We start from the raw sequence: 15,695 nt of genomic DNA on the forward strand, positions 1-15,695 counted from the left end.
GGCGGGATTAAAACATTCCAACCACTGGAGACCACAGATAACTAAAAACAAAGGTCTAGCAAAAGAGGGGGGAGTTTTTGCTTAGTGCCTAAAGCTATTTCTTCATGATGCCAGGTGAGCCTCCTCAGGGGGAGCATTCCATAAGTAGGGAGCCACCACTGAAAAGCCCCTTCTTGTGTTGCCACCCCCCAGAACTCCTGAGGAGGAGGCACAAGAAGAAAGGCCTCAGATTATTATTGTAGGGTCTATGCTGGTTTATACGGGGAGAGGTGTTTCTTCAGGTATTTGGGTACTGAGCCACAATAGGCTTTGTAGGTCAAAACCAGCACTTTGAATTGGGCCCAGAAACTGATTGGCAACCAGTGTGGTTAGGCCAGGATTGGTGTTATGTGCTCAGACTGTCTTGCCTCCGTGAGCAACCTGATGTGATGGCCTGGGAATCTGATTCAGAGGCTGAACCGGAGGAATCCCAGTCTGCACAGGAGTCCCCGCCTCCAGGGCCGGCTGAGCTGGGGCAGGGCCTTGAATCTGAAGCGCCTGCACCTCTGCCGGATCCTCAGGAGCAGACACCAGATGAATCCACTCTGGCTCCGGAGGTGATTGATGACCCATTGCCTACAGGTGCGCCTTTCCCAGCCCTGTCAGGGGAAGGTGAGCCTCCGCCTGGGTCCAGTAACCCTCCAGCCTCTCCTGAGCTGTAGAGGTTCAGGGCAGAGAGGCGGAGGGAACTGGTTTCTCTCAGGAGGAGTGCTCACCTTAAGGCCAGGAGAGGCGGGTCACCTGGGGGCCGGGACCGCCCCTGGCCTCAGAGAAGATAAAGGCCAGTCAGCCTGGTTCCAGGTTGCGGGAGCAACGACGTTGGAAACCTGTTTCTGCTAGCACCCAGACCTGTCTTTCCGGAGTTCCCGACCACGCCCGGCTTTTGCTTTGAACCCAGCTTCCCCCTTGGTGGACAGTCTCCAGACCCTTGGCCCAGGACCGGACTTTGACCACGCCTCACGGTAACCCCCCTGGGACCAGCACAGTTTGCTCCTGACCCACCCGCACCCCCCCTTCATTGGGGTGCGTTTGGGAAGAGCCAGAAGCCATGGCTGACCAGGCAGCTGCGTTGGTGACATTGGCCCAGCAGAACCAGGCCTTGACTCACACCGTTCAGCAGCTAAGCAATGTGGTTACGGCGCTTCAGCAGCGGTTGGACGCCTTACCGGCTCCTGGGGCTGACGCACCAGCTTCTGGCAAGTACCCAGTGGCCCTGCCAGAGAAAATTGATGGGTCCCCAGCCAGCTTTTGTAGCTGGACTCATAACTACAGCATAACTAAAGTAGTGATAAGCAATAAAGAAAACATAAAAAATATACAACCAAACTGAACAATTTCCACATAAATCACAAGATCTATAATAAAGATACAAAAAACCAGCAACAGCAGCAACCACCACCCCTCCCAATAAAATTCGGCAAACAACACCCCAGCCCAAGGGTGTGTTCAGCAGTCTCAGCTTTTGTAGCTGAAGTCAGTCAGGGCCCCTCCCTCCTAGGTCAGGTGGGAAAAGGCTGCAAGGCAGAGAGCAGGTCTTCCAGGACTCGCAGCCAAGAGTCACAGCCAAGATACCCTTGGGATGAGGGGCAGCTGCCCTCTATGCCCTGCATGTGTGTTGGTGGGGTAAGGAGTGAGCCACCTCAAAATGAGTAGACACATTGGAGAATTTTGAATGTGAGCCTTTTCATCAAAAGGAGCACGTATGCAACAGCTACAGTGTGACTCTGTGGACCAGATGGACAAGTAAAGACTTCCTATAATTTGTTTTAAAAACACCTTCATATAAAATTTATAGCATTTGATACAAACTACTCCAACCTGCGGGTGGCGCTGTGGGTAAAACCTCAGTGCCTAGGACTTGCCGATCGCATGGTCGGCGGTTCGAATCCCCGCGGCGGGGTGAGCTCCCGTCGTTCGGTCCCAGCTCCTGCCCACCTAGCAGTTCGAAAGCACCCTTAAGTGCAAGTAGATAAATAGGTACCGCTTTATAGCGGGAAGGTAAACGGCATTTCCGTGTGCTGCGCTGGTGCTGGCTCGCCAGAGCAGCTTCGTCACGCTGGCCACGTGACCCGGAAGTGTCTCCGGACAGCGCTGGCCCCCGGCCTCTTAAGTGAGATGGGCGCACAACCCTAGAGTCGGACACGACTGGCCCATACGGGCAGGGGTACCTTTACCTTTACCTTTACTCCAACCTGCATCTAATATCTTGTTGTAAATTTATGAGATCTATGGATTTAGGGCGTTATACAAATTTAATAAAAGAATAATAATAATAATTAAATACTCCCCCTTCGCCTTACCTGCTATTGCTGCATATTGCTGGCCAAATCTCTGTAGAGCAGGCAACTTGCTGTTCACATATCCTGCTTCCAGCCCTTCAGTGGCACAAGAAATACTATATCTATACCAAATTTGTTCATGACAAGGCCATAGGAACTCCTACTAGCGCATAGCTGTCAACGTTTCCCTTTTTCTAAGGGAAATTCCCTTATTCCAAATAGGATTCCTCACAAGAAAAGGGAAAAGTTGACAGCTATGCGACTAGGTATTCTTCCCTTGCCCTGCACTCAGTTCCCATGATTACCTGACACTATGGTCCTCAGCCTATCAGCACTCCTTTTTGTTCTTCCTGTTAAGTCCCCTGTCAGGCACTCTGACCCGCTTCCTGCTTGCCCAGTCTCTGCATTCTATTCTGTCCCTAATCACCAAGGCCCGCCCACATTCCAAAGGTAAATCTACAGACTGTTGCTATCATCAGAATCCTTCTCTCTCTATAGGAGTCTCCTTCCCATTTTGCTTTGGGCCCACAACAGGCCATCCCATGGGGTGCCTTAGTGCATTCTTTCACCTGTCAGGGAAGATGACAAGCAGTCTTCCCTGGCTGCTGGTGCTGATCTCATGGAATGTGTTGAGTGAGACTGCAGGTCAGAACCCTCCACAGGGCTATAGGTATGCCTCCTATGAGATGATTGTCCCAAGGAAATTAACCCCCCGATATGGACAAAACCCCCACACTATCACTTACTTGCTGCAAATTGAGGGGAAGGGCCACATCGTGAAGCTCAGGAAAAAGAAGAGCTTTGTGCCTAAACATTTCCCTGTCTTCACTTACAGTAGGGAGGGGGACCTTCAGATGGACTATCCTTTCATCAGAGATGACTGCTTCTACCGCGGCTTGGTAAAAGGCCATCCTGCCTCTCGAGTCACCCTCAGCACTTGCTCAGGGGGACTCAGGGGTCTGTTGCACTTAGAAAACCGCACCTATGAAATCGAACCTGTTCAGGCATCTGCTACTTCTCAACATGTGTTGTATAGATTGGAGGAAATGGTGGGTGCTGTACGAATGAGGTGCGGGCTAACAGAGGAAGAGCAAAGACGCCAAGAGGCCATGATCCAAAGCACAAATAATGTAACAGTTCAAATTGGTGCGAGAGGAGCCTGGTGGACACATACCAGATACTTGGAGCTTGCCATTGTGATAGAACATGAACGATATGTCAGGTTTGACAGAAATGAAAGTCGTATTGCTTTGCAAGTTCTAGATATTATCCATGCTGCAAACTCAATATATGAGCCACTTGCTGTTGCGTTGTCTATAGCTGGCCTGGAGATTTGGTCAGAAAAGAACCTCATGAAAATCGAAGACACAATAGAACAAACACTGCTCAATTTTGCCATGTTTGTAAGGGAGTCACTAAGTAAACATATAGATCTTGATGCTGCTCACTTATTTGTATATAAAAGTTTTGGAAATACACTTGGATTAGCGTACGTAAGAACAATTTGTCTTGCCCACTGGGCAACTGGTGTTGAGTCATATATGACTTACAGTTTGTTTGATTTTACTGTTATATTTGCCCATGAATTAGGACATAATCTTGGAATGAAACATGATGAAAAATACTGCACGTGTGATCGACATGCTTGCGTTATGGCTGCATATGGAGTAACCACAGATAAGTTTAGCAATTGCAGTTATAAGGATTACTTCTCAGTAAGGAACAGACAGTGTTTGTTAGTTCCACTAGACCCTCATCTAATGTATAAATTTGCATACTGTGGAAACAAAGTAGTGGAAGATAAAGAGGAATGTGACTGTGGCTCAACAGAGCAATGCAGGTTGGATCCATGTTGCCAGTCTAATTGCATGTTGAGTCCAGAAGCCACTTGTGCTTTTGGAGAGTGCTGTGTTGAGTGCCAGTATCTTCCAGTTCATAAGGTTTGCAGAGAACAGGTCAGCAGCTGTGATCTCCCCGAGTACTGCAGCGGGACCTCGGAATGGTGTCCTGAAGATGTTTATGTACAAGATGGTGCCCCGTGTAGTGATGGGGCATATTGCTATCATGGGAATTGCACAACTCACACTAGGCAGTGCAGAATGATCTTTGGCAATAAAGCAACCGGTGCATCAAAGGATTGTTTCAGTGAAATGAATGCTCGAGGTGATCGCTTTGGCAACTGTGGGCTTAGACATGACACTTATAAGAAATGTGATACTCAGAACATCTTGTGCGGCCGAATCCAGTGTGAAAATGTTGATACAGTACCTTCTTTGGAGGAACACAGCACCATAATTAACACACCCTTAGGCAATAGGCATTGCTGGAGTACAGATTACCATGCTGGAATGGAGATACCTGATATTGGAGCAGTGAGAGATGGGACTCCTTGTGGCACAGAAATGATGTGTATTAATGGGGAGTGCAAGAAAGTGTCTCTCTTGAAATATGATTGCAATGTCACAAAGTGTCATAATCGAGGAATATGCAACACTTACAAACATTGTCATTGTGATTATGGCTGGGCTCCTCCAGATTGTCTCAATGAAGGCTATGGCGGCAGCATTGACAGTGGACCTCCACCACCAGGGAAGGCTTCACAGCATATTGGCATCATCATAGGAATTATAGCAGCAATTGTATTTCTTGTTTTTACTGTTGTTGCTATACTTGGACTGGGTAATTATTTCAGGAAGCACCCGAGAGAGCGGTTTGTAAAAAAATCAGAAAGAACATATGAAGAAGATATAAAAAAGGAAGAAAATCCTGTCCCAAATGAATCAGAGAATTGAACAATACACTGAATGTGTCAAATAGATGCACAGGAAATAATGGACAGTATTATGCAGAGATACATTTAAGTTTCTAAAGTTTTTAAAGCCCTTCTTCATTATATTTGTCTACTAGGCACAACAGGTCGGAACTCTGCAATATGATGAAAAATACTGCACTTGTGATCGACATGCTTGCGTTATGGTTGCATACCAAGCAAGCACAGATAAGTTTAGCAATTGTAGTTATAAGGATTACTTCTCAGTAAGGAACTTTCAATGTTTGTTAGTTCCACCATTCCCTGATCTAATGTATAAATTTGCATCCTGTGGAAACAAAAAAGTAGAAGATAAAGAGGAATGTGACTGTGGCTCAACAGAGCAATGCAAATTGGATCCATGTTGCCAGTCTAAGTGCATGTTGAGTCCAGATGCCACTTGTGCTTTTGGACAGTGCTGTGTTAATTGTCAATTTCTTCCAGCTCAGTCTGTTTGCAAAGAGAAAGTTCATGCCTGTGACCTTCCTGATTACTGCAATGGGACTTCAGAGTTGTGTCCTGAAGATGTTTACGTACAAGATGCTGCCCCGTGCAGTGATGGTGCATATTGCTATAATGGAAATTGCACAACTCACAATGGACAATGCAAAATGATATTTGGCAACATCAGTGCATCAAAGGATTGCTACAGTGCATCAAAGGATTGCTACAGTGAAATAAATGCTTGAGGGGATCGCTTTGGCAACTGTGGGCTTAGACATGACACTTATAAGAAATGTGATACTCAGCATATCTTGTGTGGCTGAATCCATTGTGAAAATGTTGATCAGTTACCTTCTTTGGAGGAACACACCACCATACTTCATACTGCCCCTGGCAATAGGCAATGCTGGAGTACAGACTACCACGCTGGAATAGAGATACCCGATATTGGAGCAGTGAGAGATGGGACTTCTTGTGGTAGTGACCTGATGTACATTGATGGGAACTGCATGAGCATGTCCTTCTTGCAGTATGATTGTAATATCACAAAGTGCCATGATTCAGAAATATGCAATACTCAGAAACATTGTCATTGTGATTATGGCTGGGCTCCTCCTGACTGTCTCTATGAAGGCTACGGTGGCAGTGTTGATAGTAGACCCCCTCCAAGACATAGTATTTTTAAATTTATCTCCAGCATGGCAGCAATTATAGGAGTAATTATATTTGTTTTTTGTGTTCTTGTGGTTCTGGGTATTTATTTCAAGAAGTACTAGACACAGAAGTTTGGCCAACTGAAGGAGCAAATGCATGAAAAAAATATTTAAAAAGGAGAAGACATTCCAAACTGAATTAGAGAATTGAACAATGCACTGAAATTGATGTGCAAATTGATAATGGACAATATTATACAGAAATACATTTAAGTCTTTAACCTTTTGATTACTCTTAAAAGTTAGGGGTATTTTTAAATTATTTTTTTTCAGCTAGGCACTACAAACAGGAAAATTTTGCAATGTGGTCTATATTCTCTAACTCTCATATGTATCTTCCTCAAGCCCACAGCAGGAAAAGCCCTAGGCAGCGGGGGCTAAACCCTCTGTGAAAGAAAATCCCATTCACACAGAAATTTACATAGTGATTCTGTTGAAATAACTGAGATGCTAACCTAAGATATGCTGGCTGTCTAGCAATAATATTGCAGCTGATTGGCTTAGCTACTGAACAGCAGAAACGTATGCAGTCTTAGTTATTTCCACCAGTGTAGGATGGGCGTTGAAAAAGGTAGTGTGGAAGCAAAAAACATGAATGTTATAATGCTAAAATATACAACAACCTTACTTATAAGTAGCTTTTCCTTAATCTTTATTTATATTCAGAAGATAGTGCATAAACACTGAAAGTACAAATGGCAATGTTTTCAATCCAATATAAGTATAAAATTGCTCTGAAGTCAAACAAATGAGGTATATTAGTTATATGGATAATTCCTTGAGTAAATCCTCAAGGATGATGATGATGATGATGATATTTTTATTATTTATACCCTGCCCACTCTGGGCAGCTTACAGCAAACATAAAGCATAATAAAACATCAAACATTAAAAACTCCCCTATAAGGTAAAGGTAAACCTGGATGGTTTGTTGTTGTTGTCGTTTAGTCATGTCCAACGCTTCGTGCCCCCATGGACCAGAGCACACCAGGCACTCCTGTCTTCCACTGCCTCCCGCAGTTTGGTCAAACTCATGTTCGTAGCTTCGAGAACACTGTCCAACCATCTCATCCTCTGTCGTCCCCTTCTCCTTGTGCCCTCAATCTTTCCCAACATCAGGGTCTTTTCCAGGGAGTCTTCTCTTCTCATGAGGTGGACAAAGTATTGGAGCCTCTGCTTCAGGATCCGTCCTTCCAGTGAGCACTCAGGGCTGATTTCCTTAAGAATGGGTAGGTATGATCTTCTTGCATTCCATGGGACTCTCAAGAGTCTCCTCCAGCACCGTAATTCAAAAGCATCCATTCTTCGGTGGTCAGCCTTCTTTATGGTCCAGCTCTCACTTCCATACATCACTACCGGGAAAACCATAGCTTAAACTATATGGACCTTTTTTGGCAAGGTGATGTCTCTGCTTTTTAAGATGCTGCCTAGATTTGTCATTGCTTTTCTCCCAAGAAGCAGGCGTCTTTTAGTTTTGTGACTGCTGTCACCATCTGCAGTGATCATGGAACCCAAGAAAGTAAAATCTCTCACTGCCTCCCTTTCTTCCCCTTCTATTTGCCAGGAGGTGATGGGACCAGTGGCCATGATCTTAGTTTTTTTGATGTTGAGCTTCAGACCATATTTTGCCCTCTCTTCTTTCACCCTCATTAAAAGGTTCTTTAATTCCTCCTCACTTTCTGCCATCAAGGTTGTGTCATCTGCATATCTGAGGTTGTTGATATTTCTTCTGGCAGTCTTAATTCCAGCTTGGAATTCATTCAGTCCAGCCTTTCTCATGATGCATTCTGCATACAGTGGTACCTCGGGTTAAGTACTTAATTCGTTCCGGAGGTCCGTTCTTAACCTGAAACTGTTCTTAACCTGAAGCACCACTTTAGCTAATGGGGGCCTCCTGCTGCCGCCGCACTCCTGGAGCACGATTTCTGTTCCCATCCTGAAGCAAAGTTCTTAACCCGAGGTAATATTTCTGGGTTAGCGGGGTCTGTAACCTGAAGCGTATGTAACCCGAGGTACCACTGTATACGTTAAATAATCAGGGAGACAATATACAGCCTTGCCGTACTCCTTTCCCAATTTTGAACCAATCAGTTGTTCCATATCCAGTTCTATCTGTAGCTTCTTGTCCCACATAGAGTTTTCTCAGGAGACAGATGAGGTGATCAGGCACTCCCATTTCTTTAAGAACTTGCCATAGTTTGCTGTGGTCGACACAGTCAAATGCTTTTGCGTAGTCAATGAAGCAGATGTAGATGTTTTTCTGGAACTCACTAGCTTTCTCCATAATCCAGTGCATGTTTGCAATTTGATCTCTGGTTCCTCTGCCCCTTTGAAATCCAGCTTGCACTTCTGGGAGTTCATGGTCCACATACTGCTTAAGCCTGTCTTGTAGAATTTTAAGCATAACCTTGCTAGCGTGTGAAATGAGCGCAATTGTGTGGTAGTTGGAGCATTCTTTGTCACTGTCCTTCTTTGGGATTGGGATGTAGACTGATCTTCTCCAATACTCCAGTACTGCAGTGGCTTGCTGCTCCAGGTGGATCATGTTTAGTCAAAACTCTCCACTATGACCTGTCCATCTTGGGTGGCCCTGCACAACATAGCTCATAGCTTCTCTGAGTTATTCAATTCCCTTTGCCACAACAAGGCAGCGATCCATGAAGGAGCCTGGATGGTTAAGTCCATTCAAAGGCTACTATGGGGCGCAGTGCTCATTTTGCTTCAGGCCAAGGGAGCCTGCATTTGTCCACAGTAAGTTTTCTGAGCCATGTGGCCAGCATGACTAAACCACTTCTGGCGCAATGGGGCACCATGATGAGTGCCGGAGTGCATGGAAACACCATTTCCTTATATAACTACTGACTTCTGCTATGCCAAGAAGAAGGATGCACAAATTCATTTCAATTACGTTTAGTCATGGAAATAGACAGGCCTGTTGCCTTGACCCTGCAACAGTGGGTGCCATGGGCATGCTGACATCACTGCGACTTATGCATGTGGTGTTGGCACGCCCCATGGTTTGTGTCCGCTGCAGAGTGGAATCTGGGGGCAGTGGCCCCTTCATTTAAAAATTGTGGGTGCCTGGGCACCCAGGGCCTGTTCGTTTCTGTTTGCCACTGAGCAGTGCTTTGGAGTCACAAGACTGTTTACATTCCACACATTCCATACTTTTGGAAGTCTCACGGGAGACGGATGTGACGTTACTGGTTGCTTGCTCCTTTGTTTGTTTGCAGTTGCTCTCTGCTTTCACAGAGAGAGGATGTATATTTCTTTGCTGTCTGCGTAGTAAGAAATAAAGCATAGCGATGTAGCCATAAATCTCATCACTTTCCTGTGCTGGAAACTCTGCTGAACAGGAATGTGCCTGAGGCCTCATCAAAGGCTCAGGTTGTTATTGTCGGAGGCATTTCCGAAGGACTTGGCCGGAGGAAAATGAGCTTTATAAGCTTGGCCGAGCGGAGATCCCGACAGGGCCCTACATGGTTGGCACCTATGGAAACAGAAGAACTAGAAATATCCTTTTTGAAATCAATTACAATACAATTGAATTTTGAAAAGCAGTGTTGAAATGCCTGGTATTGAATGTGATTTGCATACATTAATAGTATATAGTTATTGTGAACCTTCAAAGTTGGATCAAACTCAATGTGACACATGAAGGTGACTGGATCTTATGAGATTATTCATTGTTAAAAAGCAGAAATATGGCACACCAGGTTAGTCATAGATAGTGACACTGAAGGAAGAAGGAATTTAAATATTTTGTCCTATACCTTTTCCTTGTTGACTAAGGCAATTGAGTGCATTTCTCTGGAAATGAGCTGCGTGCCTGCCAGTTGTTCCCTTTTGATGTTGCTTGTGTGAGCATGCAAGGGAGCCAGGCTGGTGGTCCCTGGGTTGAGCCAGGCAGGTCAACCTGATTTGGACAGCTGGGCTGTGGGGTGTGCACGGCTCTATTAAATACAACCTATGAAATCAGCTCTCGGTAATTAGCCTACCTCTTCACAAAATACACCCTACTTTCAGAAGTCATCATTTTTTTAAAAAAGCAGAAAAATATTATATGGTATAGGGCTTTTTTACTGTGATTCTTTGGTTGAATGATTGCAAATCCATTTTACCTTCAAATGGCATTTAAATCACCGTGCACCAATCTGGGGGCAATGTGCGCTTATATTTCATTACTGGTGACTTATTTCAATTAAATATTAGTTTTGAACATCTGCAAATGACCTTTAAGTTTTGTTTTCTAAAGTGGAATAAAGCAAGAATTACTTTAAGAGAATATATATGCAGTGGTACCTCAGGTTAAGAACTTAATTTGTTCTGGAAATCCATTCTTAACCTGATACTGTTCTTAACTTGTAGTACCACTTTAGCTAATGGGGACTCCCGCTGCTGCCGCGCCACCGCCACACGATTTCTGTTCTCATCCTGAAGCAAAGTTCTTAACCCGAGGTACTATTTCTGGGTTAGCGGAGTCTGTAACCTGAGGCGTCTGTAACCCGAAGCACCACTGTAAAACATTAAACATTAAAAAAACCTTCTCTATATAGGGCTGCCTTTATATTTCTTCTAAAAGTTGTATAGTTATTTATCTTCTTGACAACTGATGGGAGGGCATTGCACAGGGCAGGCGACACTACCAAAAAGGCCCTCTGCCTGGTTCCCTATAAGTTCACTTTCTTCGGTGAAGGAACTTCTAGAAGGCTCTCGGCGCGGGACCTCAGCATCAAGGCTGAACACTGGGGGTGGAGACACTCCTTTAGGTATATAGGGATGAGGCCATTTGGGGCTTTAAAGGTCAGCACCAACACTGATTTGTGCTTGGAAACATAGTGGGAGCCCATCTAGGAATAATGTTCATTTCGAGAGCATTCAACTTTCTGCAAGTGGTAAGGTTTAATGGCTCCCATCTATCAATATCTAGGGAAGCCTCTTTTTTAAAATTTATGTTTGTTATTTTATGTATTTCATTTATGTTTACTGTTACTAGCTGAGTTATATCTCTTGGTGTTAACATACAAATCTAGATTTGATATTGCTTCAGTGAATTTGCTTAAGTGAATGGGTAGGATGCTGGTGGCGCTGTGGGTTAAACCACAGAGCCTCTTGGGCTTCCTGATCAGAAGGTCAGCGGTTTGAATCCCTGCGACGGGGTGAGCTCGCATTGCTCAGTCCCAGCTCCTGCCAACCTAGCAGTTTGAAAGCACGTCAAAGTGCAAGTAGATAACTAGGTACTGCTCCGGCGGGAAGGTAAACGGCATTTCCGTGCGCTGCTCTGGTTACGGTGTTCTGTTGTGCCAGAAGTGGCTTAGTCATGCTGGCCACATAACCCGGAAAAACTGTCTGCAGCTCCCTTGACCTGTAAAGCGAGATGAGCGCCGCAACCCCAGAGTCGTCTGTGACTACACTCAACTGTCGGGGTCATTTACCTTTACCTTTTAAGTGAATGGGTAATTGAATTTTCACCTATTGGCATCAATTCCAATTTGGATCAATTAATCGAGTATCCTGATATTTTACCCCAAGCTTCAATTGTTTACATCAAATTAGGAATACTAGTTTTTAAATGTTTGTTTTTTAATTTCTTTTTTACCTTTTTAAATTCCTTTTTGGTGTGGGGGGTGCGATGGATGTTTAGTTGGGTTTGGGAATCTGTTTTGGTATGTTTGCAATTTTGGTATGTTTGTAGTTTTTACTGTTTTGGGTTTTATTATGTTTTGTTTTTTGTTCTTAAGGGGAGGGGTCAGGGATGCCTGGGAGTGTGTCCCAGCCAACAAAATGGCTGGGGCAGGTTCCACAGAGGGGGATGCACTGGGACAACAGATCTCAGTGATCACGGGTAGGAGGAGGAGTTACGCTAAGACCAGACCATGTCATTACTAAGGAGTCAGATTTAATCGCTGTTTGAGAACTATCCCTGCCTCCGGGTCTGGTCTTGACCAGATGGACACTGGAATCAGCAAGGGATACCCCCATAACCTGAACGTACTGCTGTGCAATGCCAGGTCAATGATTCATAAGACCACTGCTATCCATGACTTGATTGTGGATGGAGGTCTTGACCTGGCATGTGTATCAGAGACTTTGTTGGATGAAGCAGATGGGCCTGTCCTTGCCATTGCTTGTCCACCAGGTTTCTCTTACGCACAGCAACCCAGGCCTTGTGGGCGGTGGGGGGGGGGTTGCAGTGATTTTTAGGAAGTCATTAGTTTGCACCAGGTGTCCTGTTGGGAAGACCCAGTTCTCTGAGTGCATGTTCTGAAAGTTGGGCAATAGGGGCAGTACAGGATTCCTTTTGGTGTACCGACCTCCCTGCTGCACCAAGGATTCCCTGCCCAAGCTGCTTCAGGTCATGGCAGATGTTCTCCTGGAGACACCTAGGAGATTTTAACATCCATGCTGACACAACCTTACAAGGGGCCGCTCGGGACTTCGTGGAAAGCATGGCCTCCATGGGGCTATCCCTGAATAAGTCTGGCCCAACTCATAGCCGCAGACATGCCTTAGACCTAGTGTTCACCTCTATGGATGTTGGTGATCTGATACCAAGTAAAACCGAAACTAAAGAAGTGCCATGGTCAGATCACTTTCTGGTGCAACTGGACTTCTCTGTGACCCTTCCCCTCTGCAGGGAGGTGGGACCGATTTGGATGGTCCGCCCCCACCACTTAATGGATCCAAATGGTTTCCAGAGAGTGGTAGGGGATGCTTTATCCCATGTTGATGGCCTTTCAGCTGATTCCCTGGTGGCCCACTGGAATGTGGAGTTAACCAGGGCTATTGACTTTTTGGCTCTGAAGCGCCATCTCCGATTGCATGGAGCTCAGACAGCCCTGTGGTTTTCCACAGATCTGGGGGCAATGAAACAATCGCTGAGATGGCTAGAGCGCCGGTGGCAGATAACACATTCTGAAGCTGACCTGACACGGGTTAGAGCTCAATGTCGAGCCTACCAAGTGGCGGTAGCGACAGCAAAGAAGACTTTCTTCACTGCCTCTATTGCATCTGCAGAAAACAGCAGCAGGAGACTCTTTCAGGTGGTTCGCAATTTAGCGGAACCACCTGCTCCATCAGGGCCCAGTACAGGCCACATGATCTCCTGCAATGATTTTGCAAAGTTTTTGCAGATAAATTCGCTCAGATTCGGGAAGAGGTAGACTCCACCGTGGGAGCAGGACTGGGGCGGGAGAGTGCTAGAGTTCTGTCTAGACATATTGTGTGCGATCAATTCCAACCTGTTACCTCTGAGGATGTGGACAGGCTGCTTGGACGAGTGAAACCAACCACCTGTCTCCTTGATCCTTGTCCATCCTGGCTTATAAAAGCTAGCCGGGAAGGGCTAGGTAATGGGCTTTGCGGGGTGGTGAATGCTTCTCTCTGTGAGGGAGCCTTCCCAGACCTGCTAAAAGAGGCGGTTATCAAACTGCTCCTTAACAAACCATCTTTAGATGTGGCCAAAATGGCCAACTATCACCCAGTCTCAAATCTTCCATTCTTGGGCAAGGTGATTGAGCGAGTGGTTGCTGAACAACTCCAGGCACGACAGAAGAAGCGGACCATTTGGATCCCTTCCAGTCAGGATTCAGGCCTCATCATGGGACTGAAATTGCCTTGGTCGCACTGGTTGATGATCTCCGGCGGGCTAGGGACAAAGGTGAGAGTTGTTTCCTAGTTCTGCTGAATCTCTCAGTGGCTTTTGACACCATCGACCATAACATCCTTCTGGACCGTCTAGAGGGGCTGGGAGCTGGGGGCACTGTCATACAGTGGTTCCGCTCCTTCCTCCTGGGCCGTGTTCAGAAAGTGGGGGGGGGGGATGAGTGTTCAGACCCCTGGGCTCTCACTTGTGGGGTGCCTCAGGGTTCTGTCCTCTCCCCCATGCTTTTCATCATCTACATGCAGCCGCTGGGAGAGATCATCAGGGGGTTTGGGCTGGGTTTCATTAGTATGGGGATGATACCCAGCTCTATCTCTCAAATCAGAACCAGTGAAAGCAGTGAAGGTCCTGTGTGAGTGTCTGGAGGCGGTTGGAGGATGGATGGCGGCTAACAGATTGAGGTTGAATCCTGACAAGACAGAAGTACTGTTTTTGGGGGACAGGAGGCGGGCAGGTGTGGAGGACTCCCTGGTCCTGAATGGGGTAACTGTGCCCCTGAAGGACTAGGTGCGCAGCCTGGGAGTCAATTTGGACTCACAGCTGTCCATGGAGGCACAGGTCAAATCTGTGTCCAGGGCAGCTGTTTACCAGCTCCATCTGGTACGCAGGCTGAGACCCCATCTGCCTGCGGACTGCCTCGCCAGAGTGGTGCATGCTCTGGTTATCTCCCGCTTGGACTACTGCAATACGCTCTACGTGGGGCTACCTTTGAAGCTGACCTGGAAACTACAACTAATCCAGAATGCGGCAGCTAGACTGGTGACTGGGAGCGGCCGCCAAGACCACATAACACCGGTCTTGAAAGACCTACATTGGCTCCCAGTATGTTTCCGAGCACAATTCAAAGTGTTGGTGCTGACCTTTAAAGCCCTAAACGGCCTCGGTCCAGTATACCTGAAGGAGTGTTTCCACCCCCCATCGTTCTGCCCGGACACTGAGGTCCATTGCCGAGGGCCTTCTGGTGGTTCCCTCGCTGCAAAAAGCCAAGTTACAGGGAACCAGGCAGAGGGCCTTCTCGGTAGTGGCAGCCGCCCTGTGGAACGCCCTCCCACCAGATGTCAAAGAGAAAACTACCAGACTTTTAGAAGACATCTGAAGGCAGCCCTGTTTAGGGAGGCTTTTAATGTTTAATAGACTATTGTATTTTAATATTTTGTTGGAAGCCACCCAGAGTGGCTGGGGAAACCTAGCCAGATGGGTGGGGTATAAATAAATAAATTATTATTATTATTATTATTATTATTATTATTATTATTATTAGCTTCAAAATAAACAGAAGGGGATCATCTGCAAATAAAAACAATTTATATTCAACTGAATTGTGAATTGCTCCATGAATCTCACAATGTTGTCTGATAGCGCAAGCCAGGGGTTTTAAACATATTGTTACAGAACGGGGGGGGGGGGGTGTCCCCCTAAACACTGAAATTAATAAATGCTAGGATGTGGGGTTATTTGTGATATGAGGGGAGAATATAAGCTGCAAAGGAATTCCTGGGTAGCCTGGCCAAACTAGGTCCCTTAAGAAAGCCATTGTGAGTTGTTAAAAAGAGAATGGCACTTCTAGCCCCAAGCGTGATCGGAGACTGTAGATTTGGAAGGTTGCCAGGGTAACTGCTCTGGGGAAGGGCAAAGGGTTTCTGGGAAGAAGAAGGGGGGAGATCCATTATGGGAAGGGAGAAGGAAGGACTGCCTGCAATGCTTTGGGCCATGCTGTAAGATCTGGACCCCCTCCATGCAAACTGAGG

At 46.1% G+C, this 15,695-nt stretch overlaps 2 protein-coding genes across 4 annotated transcripts in view; both read left to right on the forward strand.

Annotated features, from left to right (window-relative positions):
- LOC308469293 (disintegrin and metalloproteinase domain-containing protein 20-like) overlaps positions 1-6,309 on the forward strand; it is a 40,466-nt gene extending 34,157 nt beyond the window's left edge. For 2 of the 3 annotated variants that reach the window (XM_080991507.1, XM_080991508.1), the window contains exon 3: positions 3,154-6,309. In XM_080991507.1, coding sequence (XP_080847633.1) covers positions 3,154-5,110 — 1,957 coding nt within the window. In that variant the 3' untranslated portion in view covers positions 5,111-6,309. Of the gene's footprint in view, positions 1-1,281 lie in introns of those variants that run through there. The other variant, XM_080991506.1, reaches the window with a different exon arrangement.
- LOC308463436 (uncharacterized protein) overlaps positions 1-14,756 on the forward strand; it is a gene marked incomplete at its 5' end in the record, with an annotated part of 341,915 nt that extends 327,159 nt beyond the window's left edge. Inside the window, one exon of the mRNA XM_080981832.1 lies at positions 13,981-14,756. Within this exon, the coding sequence (XP_080837958.1) occupies positions 13,981-13,990 (10 nt within the window). The 3' untranslated portion in view covers positions 13,991-14,756. The remainder of the gene's footprint in view (positions 1-13,980) is intronic.
- Between the last annotated feature and the right edge of the window lie 939 nt (positions 14,757-15,695).

Source organism: Podarcis pityusensis, assembly GCF_964106645.2.
Source record: "Podarcis pityusensis genome assembly, chromosome: 1".
NCBI lineage: Eukaryota > Metazoa > Chordata > Lepidosauria > Squamata > Lacertidae > Podarcis > Podarcis pityusensis.